Here is a 22,843-nt window from a genome sequence, read left to right as displayed (position 1 = left end):
CCTGCTTTTATGGACAGCAGGAAAGGCAGCTTGGGGTGACTTCATGTCAGCAAAGAGCGTCTAAAAGTGGCTTTAGAGAACAGAAGGCAGTGGTTGCTTTGGTGCTGAAACACAATTTGATCAGTTCTGGGCCTGTCTTAGTGCCAAGTGGCCTTTTGTTCCCCAGTTACTAGCAGGAAATAGTCTACAATGAGAAATTTCATGTAATGTAGGGCAAACCTGGCCCCTGTGTTGTCCGTTGCATTTTAATCTGGGAAAAGATGACATGTCACTGAGCCCATAAATTTATATTTATGGTAAATACTCCATTGCATCCCCGTGTTTATCAAACTCTGCCCAAAGCAAAGCTTTACTGTCAACAGCAAAGTTCAGTCACCTCATTTCTCACAGCTGCTCTGGCCATATTTCAAACATCAGCAACATCTTCAGTGACATCTATAAAAGGGGATGAAATGGGAGCTTTTATGAACTAATTATCTGACATCTGCTGTTAATATTAACTAATTCTTCAAGGGTTGCACAGGAAAGCCATCATCTCCTTATAACCATATTTAAGTGATGGGAACTCAGCTCAATCCACTCTGCAATTAAATCAGCGTGAAAAATATCAACAAAATTATTTCCACAAGTATTCCAGAACAACAGAAGCACTTCATTTCCCTGGAATGGTGATCACCCTCCTTCTGTATCAGACACAACAGGCCTAGGTTATTTATTGTTATTTTATCTGCTTGGTCACACAGATCTATAGGCTTTTTAAACATGGATTTAACACTGAAAGTTTTTCCCATAAATAAATTCCCAGTCTTAAAGCTGCCCATGATGCCAGAACATCCAGAAGAAGAGGATCCAGGGAGAGCTCAGAGCCCCTGCCAGGGCCTAAAGGAGCTCCAGGAGAGCTGGAGAGGGACTGGGGAAAAGGGATGGAGGGACAGGACACAGGGAATGGCTTCAGAGTGACAGAGGGCAGGGATGGATGGGATATTGGGAAGGACTTGTTCCCTAGGAGGGTGAGGAGGCTGCCCCTGGATCTCTGGCAGTGTCCAAGGCCAGGTTGGACAGGACTATGAGCAACCTGGGACAATGGAATGGGTCCCTGCCCATGGCAGGGGATGCGACTAAAGGTCCCTTCCAACTCAAACCATTCTGGGATTCTGTGATCCAAAGAGGAAAATGAGGAGCCACAGAAATGCCACCCTGAAGATGCTCCTGAACAAGAGGGGGGAAAAAAACTCCTGCTACACCTTGTCCATTGTCCTCAACATCATTTTCTCATTATCATCCCCTTGGAGGAATAATCCAATCCCATTTTGTCACATTACTTGCAAAACCTGTAAAGGTCACAGTAAAATACAGGCAGTGGAAGGGTGAGTTTAAATTACTTTCTCCCAGGATATATCCATTTATATTCCATTTATCTCCCACCAGGCACTCCAGACGGGCTGGGCCATCCCAGGTTTCTTATCTCCATGTAATATCAGAGAGATTTTAATCAAACAGTTGAGTATCTAAAAGTCAGCTTCCTTCCAAAGTGTGTTTTAAGGAGAGCTGAACAAACTTTACCCTGGCTCCTGTAATTGTTGGAGAAGAATATCTAAAGGCAACATCCTTCTGCAAGGCTTTAACGAGTCTCTGCAGTTTTAATTGGCAACTCGCTGCTGTCTTCTTTTTTCCCCACAAATTATCCATGTTACCAAGCTCCTCAAAGTTCTGTCATTCCTGGGGCTGCAGCAGGCAGTGCAGGGGACTCCATTAAAACAAAAAAAACAGCAGTTGGAAATTCAAACTCATCCAGGCTTGGCAAGGAAAAGCTGAGCTCCCGCCTTAATCCCTCTGCGCCGTGCTGGGTTTTGTACAATTAGTGCAGCTGGCAAGCACAGCAGCTTGAGGGACTCTTGTGCTGCCTTTTGAGGGCCAGCAGAAGGATTTACATAATTTAGAGTTTAATAACTTCAGCCTCTGCTTGCCTTTTTTTTTTTTTTTGCTAGTAGTTCTCCTGAAAACATGGGCTGGTGTGGAGACTAACTCGCCTGAAATCGTCAGCCTTGCACACAGATGTTTCTAAGAGATGGTTGTATTTTAATTTTGCCCCCAAGGGAATCTATTTCCGGTGTTAAGACCACTTCTAAAATAAGCAGAACATCCTTAGAGGATCGAGAATCTGCTCCTTCCACAAAATCCAGCCTCAATCACCTGCAAAAATCTGCTCCACACATTATTCTTTAAGAGGAATTGACACTCCTGCACAATATTAACAGCAGATTAATTTCAGTTCCTCACACATCTTGTTATCAAAATGAATAATCACAATGTTTTAAACCAACCCAAATTCAGCTGGGGGGATTTTCTGTCTTTATCTTTTTTTGCTGACCTCTCATAGCTCTTTTTTCCAACCTTTCTTTTTTCTGTCTCTAAAAACAGGATCAGAGACATCATTTTAGGTGTAGCCATAAAAAGTGGTGTTTTCCCCACTCTGAACCTAATTACTTGTTGGAATCAGGGAGGAAATTCTGTTCTTCTGCTTTGAATTGCATGCAGCACCCAGGCTTGCATGCAGGCAGGCACTTGAGAACTCTGGATAATCACTACAGGGAGAGGGAGAAATTGGCTGCTGATTTGGATTTCACTGAGTGTGCAATGGAAGGTGATCTATGAAGATCAAGGAGTCAGAAAGCCTTGTCAATTCCATACTTGGAGCAGACTGATCAGTTCCTACAAGAAGAAAAAGCAAACAAAAAACCCAAACCATCTACTAATATCTAGAAATGTAAAGGAAACACTACAGAATAGCCAAACAAAAATCATATGTCAAAAGTTGTACATTTATCTTAGAAGAAGGCCACGTGTCAGGAGATGTGTCCCTGCCTTCCCCAGTCCTCCTCAACACCCAAGGGTTTGGGTTCTTCCCATGCCCTGCTTGAACTCAAACCCCATCCTGCTTTTATTTAAGACTGCAATAATAGGGGAAAAAAATATTAATAGTGCTCCTGGGGCAGGCTATTCAAAGCCCTGGATTGCCTTAATAAAGAGGTCATTATGAGATCAGAATCATTAAATTTTAATGTCTCCTAAATTCTGTTGCAAAGACAAAGCCCTTCCTCCAGTGATTTATAGCTGAAGTTCGCTCCTGCAGAGTGAGCACGAGCTGAAGAGCCCGTGTAGACTAACAGTGAGTAATGACACTAAAATCTTTATTATTTACAAACCAAAGCCAGGGTACACATAAAACCCAGTTCCAGCTGGAGATGTCAACTCAGCTGACACCTCATTATGGCCCAGCTGTAACACAGAGCTCCACACCCACATAAATCCATCCTTCACTCAGCCTCTGCTGCAACTTCATCCTCAGAATGCAGCACTTAACGTCCTCGTAATGAAGTACAGGCAGGCCCATCAAAACACACTCCTGACACTCTGGAGATGATGGAAAGCTCTCTCCTGAAAATTGGGAAGCCCTGAGAGTTTCTCCAAATGGGAGCTGGATGGTGCTCCCTGACACTTCTTCACCACTAATGCCGAGTGTCTGCTCTCACTACAATCACCAATTTTATTTCTCCCAGAACAAACCTTGGAATGATCCAAGTTATACCCAGGCTTAATGGAGTATTTGCCATCACTCACCTTTCTAGGGATTTACCACATTTATTGCTCATTTCCCAAAGGTGTTTGAAGCTGTGTAGGATTAGCTTAGCCAATACCATGCCCTGAGGGGATGTGGGCATCTCCACACCCTCAGCTCAGTGAGGCCGAGCTGCAGCAACTCCCCAGGCTCATTACAACCTCAACTGCACTGATTTGTGCAGAGAAAACTCCTCCAAGTCCCTTGCTGGCCCTGGGAAAGGGATTAAAACCCAGCAGAACTCTAATTACACAGTGCTGCTGGGAAAGGAACAAGGGACACACAATCCTTTTCCTTGAGGCAAGGATTCTCTGAGTAGTGACCTTACTCCTGCCCCCAGTTTAACCAGGACAGAGGGATGTGGGACAACTGAATGCCACGTGCCAGGCTGGAGGTCTGCTCAGGAGGGGAGCCTGAGGGTGTGCAAAATACCTTGAGTTTTGTGTCCAGTTCTGGGCCCCTCAGTTTAGGAGGGACATTGAGATGTTTGAGCGTGTCCAAAGGAGAGCAACGAGGCTGGAGAGGGGCTCGGAACACAAGCTGTATGAGGAACCACTGAGGGAGCTGGGGGTGTTTAGCCTGGAGAAAAGGAGACTCAGAGGTGACCTTGTCACTCTCTGCAGCTTCCTGAAGGGTGGCTGTGCTAAGCTGGGGGTCTCTTTCTCCAGGCAACAACAGACAGAACAAGAGGACACAGTCTCAAGCTGCGCCAAGGGAGATCCAGGCTGGAATTAAGGTGGAAGTTTTTCACAGAAAGAGTGGTCAAACACTGGAATCATCTGCCCAGGGAGGTGGTGTAGTCACCATCCCTGGATGTGTTTAAAAAAAGCCTGGATGTGGCACTTGGTGCCATGATCTAGTTGAGGTGTTAGAACATGGGTTGGACTCGATGATCTTAAAGGTCTCTTTCCAACCTAGAAATTCTGTGATTCTGTGAAAAGGCAGTAAGGGAAAAAAATACAGAAAACCAGCAGTGGGAGTGCCTTGCACAAGCAGGTGGCAATGGCCACAGGAACAGAGTGGGTCTGTGGGATGCCACTCAGGTGCCCTCTAGCTCTGCATTCCTAAGGGAAACTAAACAGCAGCCATCCTCTCACTGCCTTTTCTAGGCTGTGACCTTTCTCTCTGCTCTTTCCAACCTTCCCCAGCTGTATTTATCACACAAACCTGCTGCTTCTCCAAATTTTTCAGCCTCACCTGAGGTCCCCAGCACTTGTGAAAAGGCAAGGTTTGCACAGGTGAGAACAGGGAACATCAGTCATGTCCTTGAGCCCTACAGAGAACAGCACATCCTGCAGAAAATAATCCACTTATCTGCTCCTGCTTTCTCATTCCTGCCCATTTGTTCTTTTCCTCTCTCTTTTTTTTGAAACACAATTAGGTATTTGGAAAAGGCTTTCTTCTGAGCAGGGACTCGCACAGCTCATTATTCTGGCACAAGAATACCACTGGTTTGTATTATTCAAGTTTTTAGCTCTTGTTTGGGTTATTCTGTACCATCTGTACTCTTTTGACTCCTCCCCCACAGCACCTTAAAACCGCACAACTATTTATTATCTCTCTGCTTCAGACACCACCATAATCTTTTGTCCTCAAGATCAAGGAGAGCTGTGATATCCTATATCTGCATCTGAATTTAAACAAAAACCCATTTAAGTCATACACAGAAATGTGATTTATTTCCTCTGCTTAATTGTGCAAGCCAAGCTTTTGCCCACAACATTCATAAAAGAGGTAACAGGAGAAGTGCTGAAGAGTTTAGAGCAGGGGATCAAGTGCCCTCCAGATTTTTTTTTCCCTGATTTATTTTAGTCAGCTTAGTGGGAAAACAATGACTTGTCTTGAACAAAAACTAAGCTTGGCTTACTGAGCTTCCCTTGAAGACTTAACACAGGTCAGAAATGTTTTTTCTAAGCAATAAGAAAATAATTATCCTGAGATCCAGCAGGAATTGTAAAGAAAACTGGGGTAGAAGCTTCAGGCTCCTCTGCATGGGGAAGGACCAACCTGAGTGACTGAATGATGCATTTCCTCTGCATCTCCTTCACACAGAGTGCCTCAATGCCATACCAAAATCCATGCCCTAAAGAGCTGAAATCACTGAGAAAGTGAAACAACTAAAAGAGGCTGCAGCTTCCAAGTGAAGAGAGTAAAACAAAAAATCTAAAATGCTCTTACTTTTGACAGTAGCTGTCCGGGTGCAGTTGTAGAGGATGGCTAACTCCCCAAAAACTTTGCCAGGTCCCATGGTGCAGAGCTTCACTCCTTCTTTTGTCACTTCAACCTTCCCATCTGTGAGAAAAAGAAGAGAGAAAGATTTTAAAAGGGAAATTCAATAATTTCAGACACTTTAAAAGGAAGGCATTTTTTTTTTAGATTTAAATTTTAAAATTTATTTAATTACAAGCCAGTTTGGATGGGGCTTGGAGGAGCTGGGATAGTGGAAGGTGTCCCTGGCCATAGCAGGGGGTGGAACAGGATAGGATTTAAGGTCCCTTCCCATCCAAGCCATCCTAGAATTCCATGCTGTGAACAAAAAACCCAAACAAAAAAACCCAAAAAAAAACCCAAACAAAAAACCCAAACAAAAAACCCAAACAAAAAACCCAAACAAAAAACCCAAACAAAAAACCCAAACAAAAAACCCAAACAAAAAACCCAAACAAAAAACCCAAACAAAAAACCCAAACAAAAAACCCAAACAAAAAACCCAAACAAAAAACCCAAACAAAAAACCCAAACAAAAAACCCAAACAAAAAACCCAAACAAAAAACCCAAACAAAAAACCCAAACAAAAAACCCAAACAAAAAACCCAAACAAAAAACCCAAACAAAAAACCCAAACAAAAAACCCAAACAAAAAACCCAAACAAAAAACCCAAACAAAAAACCCAAACAAAAAACCCAAACAAAAAACCCAAACAAAAAACCCAAACAAAAAACCCAAACAAAAAACCCAAACAAAAAACCCAAACAAAAAACCCAAACAAAAAACCCAAACAAAAAACCCAAACAAAAAACCCAAACAAAAAACCCAAACAAAAAACCCAAACAAAAAACACCAGAGCCCTACAACTTCAAAAGGAACTAAGTGTATTACGAAGAGGAACATATGTATGCAGAAGTGTTAAAACCAGCTGTTTCATGCAAAACCTTTTAACACTTGATGGTTTTTAGTGGAGCATTGTTGCAGCTGAGACAGCCATGACACACAGAGTATCACCAAACAACTTCAGAAAGCTTCAGCCCATACACAGGAACACCTTACCAGGTCAGAAGGTTTCAGGCATCTGCTCACACAGAATAACACCCCACCACTTCAGAAGGCTGCAAGCAACTGCCCTTTGTTCTTCAGCCCAGCCTTTTATCCCCTCATGCTGATGCCCTGCACCTGTGTGCCCTCTGATCCCGGTGGGATTGGTCAGTGCCCCTGGGCACTCCGTGGCTCAATAATTTCAGTATCAGCCACTGTCCTGCACAGCTGCAGCCCATCAGAATTCACAGAATCACAGAATCACTGGGTTGGAAGAGACTCCCAAGATCATCAAGTCCAACCCAGCCCCAACACCTCAACTAAACCCTGGCACCCAGTGCCACATCCAGTCTGTTTTTCAACACATCCAGGGATGGTGACTCCACCACCTCCCTGGGCAGAACATTCCAGAACTTTATCACCCTTTCTGTAAAAAACTTTTTCCTAATATCCAACCTGCATTTCCCTTGGCACAGCTTGAAACTGTGGGATGAGGCTTGAGACACTGGGGATGAGCCTTGGCCACAGCCCCACTCCCAGCTACCACACAGTACTCCAAACTCACTGTGAACTTTGTTTCACCTCTTAGACTTTCAGGTGAAATCTCCCCCAATTTTTGTGTTCAAAAAAGAAAGGATTTAGGTCTTTAACGCCCCACATGAAAACGGTGGTGTAATTTTAGTCATTTTCCCTGAGAAACTAATCCCTGAGAACACTCATCCATGAGTAACTGAACTATCATAGAAAATTACTCTGACCCATGGCTATTATTAAATTCCCATCTCTCCACCCCTTGCCTTTCTGAATATCTCGTTTTGTGAGGGGAAATCTGCTTTATCAGCTTACCTGCATCATGCTGGGATGTGTCAGGAAGGGTTAAAATCCCAGGTTGGATGGAAAGGAAGGAGCTCAGGACCAAAATGGGAGGTTGGAAGTGACACATCTTTTAAATAATGGAGGGTTTGAAAAGCTAGATTTGAAAACAAGAGCCAGGAGAAGGGGAGGAAGAGGGGACAACAGACATGTGGGGGCCACAGGGTTATTCCCACAAAAAAGAAAAAAAAAAAGAAAAAAAAAAAAGGATGGGGAAAAGAGAAAAGAGCAGAGGTTTCAAATCTTAGCAGCCACTAAAAAAACCTCCCCTGGCACCCCAAACTGTGAAACAGCTTCAGTGATCATGGAATACAATCAGAGAGCTGAAACACAGACTCATTTAGGTTAGAAAAGATGATTAGTTATCAAGCTGAAAGTGGCTGTTTGGTAAATATTATGACCTAAATGTTACCTGGGCTGTGGGAGTGTAAAATGGCAGCAGAGCTTTCTATGATACAGAAGCAGAGTTGGGGGGGGGATTCAAATATCTTCATTTCAAGTTAATTTTTATGACTGTTTTTATAAATGTTTGATTCATTTCTTCATATTACATATCAATCTAACAAGAAGAACAAAAATAGGTGCTTATCTCCAGAATGAGCAATATCAACTTTTAGTGGGGCCTCCCACACTACAGAGAATCCTAAATCATTTTGAAGAATGTAATTTTTTGCTTAATAGAACTGAGTTTCAGCAGCTTTTTCTGCAAAAAGCTCTGCTGGATAAAGCTCTACAGCAAAAACCTACAAAGGAAATTACTTTACCTGACTTTTGGCTCATGGGTTGCAAAGAAAGATGGACAATTCTGAGCAGTAATGCACAGATGGGATCACATTATTCCCAAGTGTTGGGGAGCACAAGAAACATATTGCTGATGAAATTAAAATACTTGCTTTAAAAGTAAAGAGAAGATTTCCCAGCACGATATTGCAGGTATTGGCAAGATTAGATAAAACAGTGCTCTGTGGTTCGGTAATTAATGCGCTCTTTAATTACAATTTGTTATCCTGGAGAAAGTCTCCCATTCCCCTGCTGTGTAACTAAGCAATCTGAAACATTAAACACCTCATCATAAGATGCCCAGACCACGAGCAAAATTCACCTCTCATGGAATTAAAAGGTCAAAGGACTGCTGTAGGATTTTTCCCATTTTCTTTCCCTACCTGGCAGCCTACACAGTGCAGTTTTCCGTGGAGCAAACAAATTGTTCTGCTGTATCAAGCAGATAAAGGAACCAAATGGAATACAACACAATATTGATCAATTAATGGAGATACATCTGCAGCTTGCCTTGGCATCTCCATCACACAAACACTAAATAATGCAAGAGATGGTTCTCTCCCGGCAAGAGAATCAGAAAATGCTGCATTTCAGTCCAAATATTGAGCATTATTGAATTCAACATTATATTTAATTTACAGCTTGAGCTGATTTTGGGGAGCATTAGTTGGCATACAAACAATGCACTTTTCTGTCAGCTTAAAAAGCTATTCCATAACGATGGGCAATGCATATGATTTTTCAAACAGAGTATAAAATAAAAATCTCAGTGCCTTCAGTTCCCCAGTTCCAAGGGCTCCAGCCATTCCCTTTCCAGGATGAACATGAGAAGGTGACCAGAGTAAAGGGTCAATAAAAGAGATCAATGCCTCCCCAAGCCACCAGCCTCCTCCCAACAGAAATAGCTCCAAAAATCCCTTTAACCACACAGAACTCAAAATATTTTGGGTTCTGCAGACCCCCAAGTCTCAGTTCTTTGGTTCTTCATCCAGGGATGGGGCAGCCACAACTGCTCTGGCCAACCTGTGCCAGAGCCTCATCTCACCCTGTTGCTTTGCAAGATTTCTGGGAGGTTCACTAAAACTTCAGGAAATTAAGCTTTTCTTATGAAAAACTAGTCCTAGGAGTTGGAGTTGAACCATCCTTGGGGATATTCCATGAAATCCAAGAGGGAACAGCTTCCCTTGCTACCCTGGTCCCCAAAACACATCACTGAACTTTGGACCTCTCAGCCAGAACCTGGCTTTCCCAAATTAAACCCTGCGTGCTAATTACATTGTAGCTGCCAATTTAATTGTGGAGCAATTAAATTTTTAATTGCTAAGCGGCTGCCTGACTTCAGAGCCGGTCGGATGAAGACGTGCTAAGGCTGGTGTTTGTTTGGGAACACAAACCGATAATGGTCCGCATTATTCATTAATTATTAACGGGGTTGTGTCCCGGGCACTGCGAATCCTCCCCTCGGTGCCCATGGAGTGTTACACTTCACCATGAGGAATATTCCCAATATTAAAACTAAAGCCAGGATTTAGGGGGATTTTTTTTTTTTTTTTTTTTTTTGGTCACAGCCCTTCTTAAAATAGTGGAAGGTGTCCCTGGTCATGGCAGGGGGTGGAACAGGATGAGCTTTAAGGTTCCTTCCAACCCAAATCATCCTGGGATTTCAGACTGTGAACAAAAAACAGGCTGGCACTGAAGAAAATATACTTAAAATAGGCTGACACTGAATTACTCCCGGTGTATCTCTGTCCCAGTTTCAGGAATCACAGAAGTAGTTCCCAGAAAATCATCTATACGTGGAAAATCAGAGAATGGTTTGGAAGCGACCTTTGGCTCATCCAGTGCCACCCCTGCCATGGGCGGGGACACCTTCCACTATGCCAGGCTGATCCAAAACCTGGCCTTGGACACTTCCAGGGATGGGGAACCTGTGCTCCGGTAAATTCCTGAATAACCTCCCAGAATGCCAATTTAAACACGGATCATTTTAACCACAGAAGAGGGAAAATACAGATGAATGAAGCACGTAAGAACAAAGCAGGATCAATTATGCCACCTACAACACCACTAGCAAAGCACAGAGGTTTTGTTTGGATGGGGACGTTGGGGGTTTTGTCACTCTGAGTCCACCCAATTAAACTTGAAATAACTGGCTCGAAATTCAACTTGAAATCTCTGGCTGAACTGCATCCATGTCCCTCAAATGAATGGAAGGATAAAGTAAATTGCACTCATGTGACTCTCTCATCAGGAGGATCATTTTTTTCCCCCCAATAATTAAATGGTCGTTTTCTCTTTCCAGGCACAGAAGAAAACAGATTAAGTTGACCTGAGGAACTTGTCAGCCCTTGTCAGCCTGTGTGTAATTTATAAAATAGACTAAATTTTTGCAATGCATTATCAGCTCTCTCTTTTTTCTTACCAGCACGGGGGAAAGGGCACTTGCTGCTTCAAGCCAAAACCTTCCATGACTCCACAATCCAAAAAAAAATCTGAATTTTAAAGATACAAGAATATTCAAGAGGATATCTGAGAATCCCAAGTGGATTTTGGTACAAAAAGAATGTTTCTTCTGTTGTCCAGTAAAGGCTTTAACAGCCAGGGACATTCCTACCTTGTATTTCTCCATACTCAGGAGACACCTGGAAGGCATAATTCCTTATTTTCAGTTGTCTGTCCCAGCAGTGCCATTGGGACATGGATAAGAGCAATGGATTTTAGTATTATTCACATTCCTAGGTCCTCTTCAACTCCTGGACCCTCAGGAAATAAAAAAAAAAGCTGGTTGACCCATGAAGGCACTAATTATTCATCACACTCCCATGGCAGGTTGAAAAATACAAGCACTTCTGGCAAAAAAATGAGGCATGTAAAAAAGCAGGGTTCAGCACAAGCTCATGTATTCCTAAGATATAAATTTCATCCCACAACTCCAAAAATGCCAGGAGGGGTGGGAGGAGGATTCCCTCAATTCAGTGCAGGATTCATGAATGACTATTCAATATTTGATTTCATCTGTGCCTGTTTCACACTTGGACTGCAGCTTGGTTTGTTGGATGCTGTTCAAGCTCTGCTCTGAAAACTGAGGAATGATTGTTTGCAGAAAAGTTTTCTTTAGGAAATATCACTCTGGATCTGCAGATTTTCCTGAACAAGTCTGAATATATTTCCAAAATGGCACTTGAGACAAAGCACAAGCTACCCTTACAGTGACAAGCCCCTGTGCATGTGGGAAATGCAAGCCCTGACAGGTTTCTCCTTTACCCAAATTCAGGAAAATTCAGACAGAATAAATATAATATCAGTGATGAAAAAAATAAATAATGCATATTTTGCCAAATTTCGTGTTATTTTCCCACTGCAAATTGTTGAGAGAGTGCTTTGAGTATGGAGAAAATAGCATTTTTCCTCAGATGTCTCCCTGGGAAAAGCCAAATAAATTCTGATAGCATTTCCCGGGCTCACTTGGTTTTAAGCTCCTGCAGCAGCAGTTTAAAGCTCAATCTTTTAGAGCTGTGCAAAGGAAGAGGAACTGAACACAGCACAGCTGGTCAGCCTAGAGACTGATGACCCTGCAGAGCCTCATCCATATCCCATTCCCAGAAACCCTCCAGTGGGCTTCACCCTTGTTGGATAAAACCCAAGAGGAAGGGAAATGGAGCAAGACCTGAATTCTGGCTCTCCAGCCTCCAGCTGTAACTGGTAACAAGCTCCAAGTCCCTTCAGCAAATGCATTTGGAGTTGAACAAACTGATTTTAGCTCCTCTCAAACCCTCCGGGGTAAGGAGTTTTTGTGGGATTTCCTTGCAGAGCTGTCAGTGTTTGGCACTGGGATTTGTTCCAGGCAGATTGATGTGTGGATTGTGCACCTGCAGAACAGTGTCAACTATTATGGGTGTGTAAATTTTTATCAATATTAATTTTTTATTTCTGTGAGTTACAGCTTCTCTAGGAAGTGGCTGACTCAGGGGTTTTAAATATGTCTGTTGTTTTATTGCTGCCTTTCAAGTGCAAGATTATCCTGGGTAAAAAGGGAAAGAAGGGAATGAGTTTGTGCTGTTTTTAGGGATCTCAGCCTCTGGGTTTGGTCTGTTATCTTTGATATGAGACTGCAGTGACTGCATGTCCCAGTATCACTTACCAATCACGTATCAAAAGTGATTTTCAGTTTGATTGATGGATAAATAAAAACTGACTCCTACATTTTTTATTTCTTTATAGCTTCAACTTTTGGTGTTGGTTGGGGTTTTTTTGGTTAACATTTTGACATAGAATCACTAAGGTTGGAAAAGCCCTCCAAGACTGAGTCCATTAACCCAGCACTGCCAAGGCACCTCTAATCCATGTCCCCAAGTGCCACATCCACATGGCTTTCCAACACTTCCAGGGATGCTGATTCCACCTCTTCCAGCAGCCCTTCCAATGCCTGACCATCCTTCCTGTGAAGAAATACTTCCCAAAATCCAAGTTAAACCATCCACGGGACAACTTAAGGTTGTTTTCTCTCATGCTGAAATGCTTCCAAACTATTTTGAAAAGTCAAGAAATGAAAATGAGAGCTCTGAAAAGCAAGGGAGGAGGTTTGCAACTAGGAAATAAATTTGGATGGCAGGATCTAACAGCTGTTTGGGGCAGGTGAGCAAAATGTCTTTTCTCAGAGTATTCCACAGGGAACACTTCAGTGTTTTAAGGGGGATTATTTTAACCAAGTGTCTTAGAAGGGCTGTGAAAATGAAACAAATCAGGGTTTTGCTCACAAAAGGCTTTGAGTACCAAAAAAGGGTCAGTTTGCACTCCTGGAATTGGAGCTGCAATTCCAGGTTCAGAGGTGCTGAACCAAAATTTGGGACAAACACTGCAGCTCAGCAGGGAAGGCTGTGTACTTCTACAGAATGCTTGGGGGAAAAGCAGTTTGCATTTGGGTTTGTTTGCTTTTGAGATTGAAACTCGTTATTTATCCAGGTAAGAGTGAGGGAAATCAGACAGGCGTGCCCTGAAGGGTATTTGAGCTCTTCAATATTTTATCCAGGGGAAGTATGAGACTCATCCCTTCTCTCTGGTCACTTTTTACTCACTTCTGGGCTTCAGAAGGACTGGGATAGGGGAGGGTGTGTGAGGATAAACTGCCAGCATCTCCCACTCTTTGCAGATCTTCTTGAGTTTCAGCTTACCTCCTTGAGTTCCTAAAAAATTCAGCTGACCAAAACCACACCTTCTGTTGCTTTCCCCAAGGATCCCAGACTTTTCTTTCCCTCCTTTTTTCAGCCTCCTGATGGATGAATCAGGCAGAGCTGTTCATTTTCTGGGAGCCGTCCAGCTGAGGGGCAGAGTGTGGGATCAGTGCTCGTTCTGGGGTGACACATCCCAGTTCCAGGGATGCTGATTCCACCTCTTCCAGCAGCCCCTTCCAATGCCTGACCACCCTTCCTGTGAAGAAATACTTCCCCAAATCCAATTTAAACCTTCCTTGGGGCAGCTTAAGGCTGTTTTCTGTGTGCCCTTGTGCTGAGGGAGATCTTACATCAGACAAATGAGTCCCACAAGAACCAAGGTTGTGCTGGAGCTCTGGAGGTCTCCATAACTCTGAGCAGGGATCTGTGTTACAGTTGGAAAGATGTTGGAAAACCAGGCTAAATATAAGTCTGGGTGTATAGTTTTTTGATGTTTTCTATGGTTTTTGAGGATGTGCATCTCACCTTGGGAGTGGGTCCAGTCCAGCTGTGTGGAAGAGGTTTTTACAGCAGCTTCTGTGAGCCAGAGAGAAGTTTGATGAGAGGATCCATGTTTACCCCTGAAAGTATTTCCTACCAAGGTTGTTGACATAGAAACCAAGAAAGAAAGAAGGATAAATAAGAGAAACCTGCAACTGCCTATTGCAACGAGCACTTTGTGACCAATGAGCAGAGTGTAAACTTATGAGCTTTGTAAGAATAGATAAAAAGCATGCATGCTAGAATAAAAACAGTTTGAAGCCCTCTGAAAATGGAGTGTGTTGCTTTGCATTGCCTCCATCTCAAGTATGGCACACCTGTCACAAAAAATGTTAATCATCATCATTATCTTAATAGAAAAAAAAATTCCAAACTAGTTCTCTACTCTCCCAGAGAGGGAAAAAAAGCCATTTCTTTTGCTTTGGCTGCAGAGTTTTGTCGTGTGGGTCACAGGAGGAGGTAGCTGGGAGTGCCCACCCCTGTGCAGGCAGAGTGGGTTTTTTGGGATAATTCATTAGGGTCTCTCCACTTCTCCTTTCAAGGGGAATGTTGGCAGTTTGATGATGAGGTGGGGATTGGGCACAGCTTGGATTGGAAGATCCTGAAGGGTTTTTTTTTCCAACCCCAGTGACTCTGGGATCTCCACAGGCTGCCACACTCTGGCTCTCAGTGCTCGGTGCCTTCCTCTCTTCTTCCTCTCTTTAGTGCCTATCTTTAAAGCCCAGGGGAAGTTCCTTTATTCTTTTTTCAGCTGCTCTCTGTTCTCCCAGCCCCTCTCTGCCCCCAGGCTGCTGTTACAGATTTCGGCAATCACCTCCTTTCTTTCCACTCCCTGCTTTTCAAAACGCTCCTGCAGCCGGGGTGGAAACTGGGATGGAGCTGTGCTCTTATCTCCGGTAATCCTTTCTCTGGAGTGTGCCTTGATTTAAATCCAAGAGGTGTTACTGAACTCACCGCTTCAGGCTGCAGACATGGTACACGTTGATTCATGGCTTCAAGCTCAGTTTCAAACGGTTTCTTAAAAGCCAGGGTTAAAACGCAATTTTAGGATGTCATTTTTTTGTTAGCAGGTCCCTGCCAGGGAGGTGGGGCCAGCTTGGTAAATACTTTGTAGTTTTGGGTTTCTGCTGGTGTCAGGTTCTCCTAAATAAACTTTGGCACTAAAAATCTCCCCCCTCCCCCCACAAAAAAGAGGTTTTCCAGGGTCTGGTGTTGGGGAGGCTGTCCCAGTGACTGCCCCAGTTCCATCACACTGGGACTGCCCCCCCAGAGGGTTTGAGAGGAGCTAAATCAGTTTGTTCAACTCCAAATGCATTTGCTGAAGGGACTTGGAGCTTGTCACCAGTTACAGCTGGAGGCTGGAGAGCCAGAATTCAGGTCTTGCTCCATTTCCCTTCCTCTTGGGTTTTATCCAACAAGGGTGAAGCCCACTGGAGGGTTTTTGGGAATGGGATATGGATGAGGCTCTGCAGGGTCATCAGTCTCTAGGCTGACCAGCTGTGCTGTGTTCAGTTCCTCTTCCTTTGCACAGCTCTAAAAGATTGAGCTTTAAACTGCTGCTGCAGGAGCTTAAAACCAAGTAAGCCTGGCAAATGCTTTTAGAATTTATTTGGCTTTTCCCAGGGAGACATCTGAGGAAAAATGCTATTTTCTCCATACTCAAAGCACACCACAATAATTGTGTGGGGTGGGGAGGTTTATTTAGCCCAATTTTAGCCAAATGCTCCGATGCCATAACACTTTTTAAGGCTACTGCAGCCTTAGTGATGTTGCACGTGCTCACAACTCCTTCCTGTGGTAAATAACATGAGGAGATGGCTAAATCCACCTGAGGGACACCTGGGGATCAGGATTTATTTGGTCCTTTCAGCCCACAGGGTTTGAGCAAAGGGCCAAACTGCCGAGTGACTGCGAGTCCACATTTCCCATTCCAGGTCTCATGTTCTCACAGCCCAGCTCCTCTCTCCCCTGTTTTCCACATTTTCCTGGTAAAGAAACACCTGGGATGAGGCTGAAGGGGCTGGGCAGGCAGAGCTCTCACTGGAGTGACTCGAATGCAGCGGGAGAAGATCTGCACTAAATCAATATTTTCACCTGACACCTGCAATGATCTCGGCTCTGAGTTACACAGAAGCAGCAGCACTTTGCTGCTTTCATCCCTCGTCCAGGCACGAGGGGTTTGGAATTGCTGGTCAATAAAACTTCGCAGGTTTCTGACAGCAAAGTGTTCCTGACAGAACAGGCGCTGCAGAATTTCACTCTGCCTTTTCTCCCCTGAAGGCAAGAAGGGAAGGATTTCTTCAGAAAACAAATCCTTTCCCTCTTAACAAAAATAATTCTGCTCTGCTCAGATTCCCAACCACCTTCACAGCACAGGGAACAACTCTATTTAAGCTTCTCCACTGGGAAAGGAAGGTGCAGGCAGGGCCCTCAGGAGCTGCTCCCCTTCCCATCTTATCCTGCAGCCTCCCAGGAAGATGGATGCTGTGATTTCCTTATTTCACCCCAGTATTTAGTTCACTTTGCACCTAACTCTGATTTAAGACCTCCAAAGCATCCACTGGGAAAAGGAAGGACAGTTCAGAGCTGTTTCCTTTTAGGAAGAGATGGGAAAATAACATCAGCGGCTCAACCCGAATTTTATTAAAAAATGCCAAGTGGATCATAAAGCATCCAGAACAGCCACGAAGAGAAGCAGGAATATGAGAAAAGTGTCAGCAGCAAACAAAGGGGATTCCCTGCAGACCCTCACATGCCTGGAGGGTTCAGGCTCCACCACAACATGGAAACAATGACACCTATGAAATAATGATTTCACTGCTCTAAAAGATTCTGCTCCTTTATTGCCCCAATTCGCTCTCTGTTGGTCTCACAAATGACTCTTTGTGGTTTCTCCCAGAGCTTTTCAAAGGCTGCTTCTTCCACAGAACTCAAAAAATCCAGAGTTCACTGGGAAACTGAGAAAAGATGGGAGACAGGTTGGATTAAACAGAATTATTCTGCCTTGCCTGTGCTAAAATATGGAGCTGAGTTTCCCTGGAGGCCACGTAGAGATAACCTCACTCCAGACAGCAGAGAAAGGGAATGGTGGAAGTGGTTAGGAAAACATTGGGAATCAGTAATTTGAGAAAAAATACTTGTGCTATGAACTGTAGGAGGTTATTTGATTCAAAGAATAAAAACAGAAAGAAAGGGAGAGAAACCAAAGATGTAAAATCAAGTCTTGATTCTGAGAGAGAGAGAGAGAAAAGGAGAATTTTTCATCCAAGAGCTGTTTGTTCTGATAGTCAAATGCCCTCAGCTGAGAATCAGGGTGGCAGCTCTGAGGCAAGAAACCAGGGCTTAAACCACACTAAATCAGAGAATACCAGGATGGTTTGGGCAGAAGAGCCCTCAAAGACCATCTCATTCCTGCCTCGGGCAGGGCAGGAGAAGGCCAGCTGTGAGCACACAAAAATCCTCCTTCAAACCTTGATTTCACCAGAGCTGCTTTTCACTTTTGCTCTTCCCTGGAAAACCCAGCACTGCTGACACCACAGCAGTGTGCAAAAAGTGCCCCAGCAAAGCCTGCTCTGTGCTAGCAGGGATGGAGCAGATCAGGAGGCAGCTGAGGACTTCTGAAACACGAAGAGAATTCAGAAGGGAAACCCTGGTGCAGGGGGAAGTGGCATTTTTGGGAATAGCTATCCCCAGGAATAGAAATCGGCGTAGCAGGAGCTCTTTAGTTTGTTCAAACACAACACAAAGGGCTGTGAGGAAGTTTGGACCCATTTTATACAATCTTGGAAAGTGCAGGTAGGAACAATTATTTATTTTTACAAAGTTTGCTGGGTGATCACTGCCCGAGCAAGAAACTCCTTGGAAGTACGAGCTCTCATTCCAAATCCAAGGTGACAAATGGGCAAATGACAAGATTGGAAACACCTTGCGATATAAAGGGACGTGATTTCTCTGTCAAATGTGTTTGAAGTCTCCTCTGAAAACACAACAAATTGAGTTTTAATTACTTTCGCATACGTCAAGTCTGCACTGAACTTTGAAGTGGCAAAGCTTCGTTTCACTCGCTGCTGCTGCTGCAATTTGCACCACTCCAGGTTAATGCAATGTCTACTCCCCACAAATGTGAAATGCATTCCCTTATGAGCTGCTACTTCATGTTTGCAAATCAGCACGTTGGCTGGGCTCAGAAAATGTGATTTATTACTGTCTGGGACATGAGAGAGCAGCAGGAAGCAGCTTCTGATGATGGAGGGAATACAGAGTGACAAGTCCCATTTGCTTCTGAGCTCTGTCACTGTGGAAAAGGGGGGGAAGGAAATCTGATATTGCTCTCTCTGAATGTGCAGAAAACAAAGCACCCAGATCTGATCATCTGCCTGCAAACAATTTCTCAGCTCACAGGCAGTGGCTTTGTGTGACAAGGTGCCCTGGAGAGACTTTTCCTCAGCAGGCCAGGAAGTTCTAGTAATCCTAGAACAGCAAAAGTGCAAGGACCAAAGATTAAAGCCAAAGTTGTCAAGTATCAGTGCCTTGATCAACAAAATCAGGGTAGGTGTTTGGAGTTTGGATGGGAAACAGGTCTGGCCTGTTTAGAATTATTTTCCCACGGCAAACACCTGTTTTCATGCCCACAGCCCAGGGCTGGAACACCTCCTGCCTCCTCCATTCCCACACTGGCTGCTTCCTCACACCACCTGAGAAGCTGAATCCCAAAATCACACAATCCAGCACAGTTCTGGGTTGGAAGGGACCTTAAAGCCCATCCAGTGCCACCCCTGCCATGGCAGGGACACTTTCCGCCATCCCAGGCTGCTCCAAGCCCTGTCCAGCCTGGCCTTGGGCACTGCCAGGGATCCAGGGGCAGCCCCAGCTGCTCTGGGCACCCTGTGCCAGGGCCTGCCCACCCTGCCAGGGAACAATTCCTAATTCCCAATATCCCATCCATCCCTGCCCTCTGGCAATGGAAGCCATTCCCTGTGTCCTGTCCCTCCATCCCTTGTCCCCAGTCCCTCTCCAGCTCTCCTGGAGCCCCTTTAGGCACAGGAAGGGGCTCGGAGCTCTCCCTAGAGTCTCCTCCTCTCCAGGTGAGCACCCCCAGCTCTCCCAGCCTTTTCCCATAGGAAAAAGTGCTGCTCCATCATTCCTGTCCCATTCCTGCCCATCAGGAATTTGTCCCCAGCATTGATGCAAACACTCACACACAAACTTTTGTTATTCCTTTCCTTGTTAAACTTTTCACAGTCTCCACCACCAGTTTCTTAGAGGGCATGAGAAGAGGAAGGAGAGGATGAGCGGGGCTCAGAGAGTGCTTTGGGTGTGAAAATCAGGAGAGCTGCATGAACCAATCCCTAATTAATCTCTACCAAACCCATCAGGGCCGCAGGGCCTGGGCGAATGCACACAACTGTACAAATCAAAGCTCAGAGCAGACTGAAGGCTGGAATTGCAGAAGGGAACATCACTTAAGGAGAAACATCCACAAAAGAGCTGGAAAGGTTATGGATGAGAGCTTCTGAAAAGAAACACAGAACCACCCACAAAGCTCATCTGCTTTGTTTTCTTTTCTCTGTGAGTGCAGAGGGAGATGAGAGGAGGAGGACACCAAGCCAAAGAGGGTCCCAACACTGAACTTTCACATGGATTTCTCCTCTGAGGGAGGTGATTTACTCCTTTTCATTGTATTTTCAAGAACCAGCTCCCAACTCTTTCCCAAGAGGATGTATTAACTTCTCTTCCATTGTGCAGTTTACATAAAGCTTTTTTTTTCCACTCCTCCAAGTGACTGCCTTTCTTCTACAACCTGGAATTGCTCTGACATTTCTGCAGGTTTTTAATATCAAGCACATAATATTCTATTGAACCCTAAAGGACAGTGAAACTGTGCCTTGCACAACACTGCAGAGCCATAAATTCAGATGATGATCACAGGTGCTTTGTATTTGTCATCAAAGAGGTGCAAAATCTCTCAAAGAGAAACCCTGCGAGGATACTCCAAATTCAGCCATGGGAGAAAGCTGTCCTCCCCAAAAATCAATTCATCATGCTCTGGATGAGCAAGCCCCTTTCCAAGCGATGGTCTCATGATTGAATATCACCTCCCCAATATGATTTACCCCAGGAGATGGAAAATGAAAAACAGCACTATTGTAGTTGATGAGTTGTTGATCCATCCTTAAGCTACGGCCTTGGCAAATTTGACTGTAAATGTGAGGAACTTTAAAAGAATTCAAGACAGGACTTTTGAGTCATTTTAGATTATGTGATTTATTTTATTTATCTTCTACGCAGGCAGGAAGGGTGAGTTCAGCTCACATCTTCACCACATGGTTCAGAAGGTCACAAGACTCCTAGTTACAAGACCTTTTAGGGATTTATTGACCAATAAAACACTGCCAACAAGGATATTTATGCTTTTGACCCAATCCTTAAATATTTAATCTTATGGACCCATGCTACAGTGTAACCTTTCTTAGCCAATCATATTATGACACACAAACCTACAGTACTGCATTCTAAGCTCCTTGTTTACCCTTGTAACTACTTTTATTTTTTCTGTCTCTTAAAACTCTAGAACTCTAAACTTTCCTCTTTTTAACTTAACATGTCTCTGCTTTAAACGATAAACCCACATTCTCGCTTCTAGCACCTAAGTTTGGAAGCCTTTTCAAAGGCCTCAGATCAAATTCTGGGTTTAATTCAAAGCTTTGGTTTATAAGGCCCAAAGTTCTGTGAGCTCCTTGCATGTCGGATTCCAACAGTAAGAGACCCCAACTGCAACTTTTGCTGGGCTGAACAGATTGTAACCAAGAGTAACCAAGCAGAAACCCTCCTGCCTCAGCCCCAGGGAGGAGAGCCCCCAGGCTCTGTGGGCAATCTGCTCAGGGCTGGGCACTGCCCAGGGAAGAAGTTGTGCCTCCTGGGCAGGGCAATTGCTGGGCTCAGGCCCTGCCCGTGGCTCTGGTGCCATTGCTGGGCCCCGGAGCAGAGCCTGGGCCCTGCTCTGCCCCTCCCTGCACCCAGGGACACCCAGGCCTGAGGGCCCCTCTCAGCTGGGGCTCCTCTGCAGCCTGAGCAGCCCCAGCTCCCTCAGCCTTTCCTGGGCACCCAGATGCTCCAGGCCCTTGCTCAGCTCCAGCAGCTCCTGGCCCTGCTGGCCTCAGCATCCAGAGCTGGCCACAGCACTCCAGAGGAGCCTCCAGGGCTGCCCACAGGGCCACCATCCCTCCCTGCCCTGCTGCCAGTGCTCTGCTGCTGCCCCACAGCACCACACGGATGGAGTCTGAACGGGCAGAAGTGCATCACGCATTTCCCAATTCCCACAAGGAAACCAGGACAGTGACTCTGTGCTCGGAGCAGGATACGGGTCTGGATGGCTCCTGCTCCCACATTCCGGCTGTCACTAAGGACAGGCTCGGTGCCAGAGGAGCTGCAGGGAGGGAGCTCCTTGTGCTGCCAGCTGAGAAAAGGCCAGGTCTCAGCGAGGCAGCCACGTCCTGCTGAGCCATTAACGAGGAGACAGAGCTGGCTGACAGCACAAACCCGCTCTCAGCTGCTCCTCCAGCCTCCCTCAGTCCCCTCCGACCTTCCCCAGTGACAAGAGCAGCACAGCCACCACAGGGAAACGTGTGGCATCAGCACCTCAGGGATTGAGGGATTTGCAGCTGCTAAAAAGGGTTTTTAATCCACCTGCCTGACTGCCACTTGTCAGAGGACCTGACTCTGCCAGGAGCTACCTGGGGGTCCACCTGAGCCTGGAGGAGCTCTCCCAAGGATGCCAGCTGCCCACCTGCCTCTGAGGAAGGGGGACATCGCAAAGGCTGAAAGCTGGTTCATTGTTCCTCAGCAGATAATCCATCCCAGGGATCAGGATTATGGAAAGGATCACCTGGAGAATTCTCTAACAGGGCACAGATCCCATAAACCTCTGGTGTCCCACAGGGAGGATATGTTCATTGTGTGGCTCAGCGGGCACTTTGCCAACAGCAGAAAACACCAGGATTCTTCTCTCTCATCCCTCATGGAAAGGCTGGGAACAGCAAATGATGGCTGTGACAACAGATACAAAATGTACCCAAGGTCTGGGATTAAGCACCAAAGATTTAGGCCCTGCCTATCCAAAAGACAAGCTGCTTTCTTGTATTAACTACCTACTTTCTTGTATTAATTACCCATCCAACAGCACTTTAGGAACTCAAAAGCACAGCCCTATATATTTGAGGGCTTCACAATTAAAGAAACAAAAGCTAGTCCTCCTTCCTGTCAGCAGTTTGCCACCCTGCCTGCTGGATTTAGATTTCTATTTGGAGAGGAAACATTACTTTGGATACCTTGGGATGGCAAGATTCAAATAGAAAATAAAAACAGCAGGAGAAAAATAAAGTATAGACACCTGTACGGATGGTCCAGCTAAACCATACTCCGGGAGAAGGAGGTCATGAAAACCACAAACACACCCAGAAATGCCAGTCTGAGCAGGCTGGTGTGTAAAACACCACAGAATGCAAGACGGGAGAAAGGGATTCATCAAATCCTGAGGGCTCCAGAAGGCAGAGATGAGTGACTGCCAGAGCTGCTGTGTCTGGAGAACCCAGTGATTTATTCCTGCT

General features: G+C 44.9%; 1 protein-coding gene across 2 annotated transcripts in view; it reads right to left on the bottom strand.

The window, feature by feature from the left end:
• Window positions 1-22,843, bottom strand: part of PRKG1 (protein kinase cGMP-dependent 1) — a 372,025-nt gene that overhangs the window by 197,015 nt on the left and 152,167 nt on the right. For both annotated transcript variants that reach the window (XM_038141718.1, XM_038141717.1), the window contains exon 3: window positions 5,798-5,911. In XM_038141718.1, coding sequence (XP_037997646.1) covers window positions 5,798-5,911 — 114 coding nt within the window. The remainder of the gene's footprint in view (window positions 1-5,797; window positions 5,912-22,843) is intronic.

This window comes from Motacilla alba, chromosome 6 (assembly GCF_015832195.1).
Source record: "Motacilla alba alba isolate MOTALB_02 chromosome 6, Motacilla_alba_V1.0_pri, whole genome shotgun sequence".
NCBI lineage: Eukaryota > Metazoa > Chordata > Aves > Passeriformes > Motacillidae > Motacilla > Motacilla alba.
Note: the sequence above shows the minus strand (reverse complement) of the source record. Positions and strands in the feature narration are given on the sequence as shown.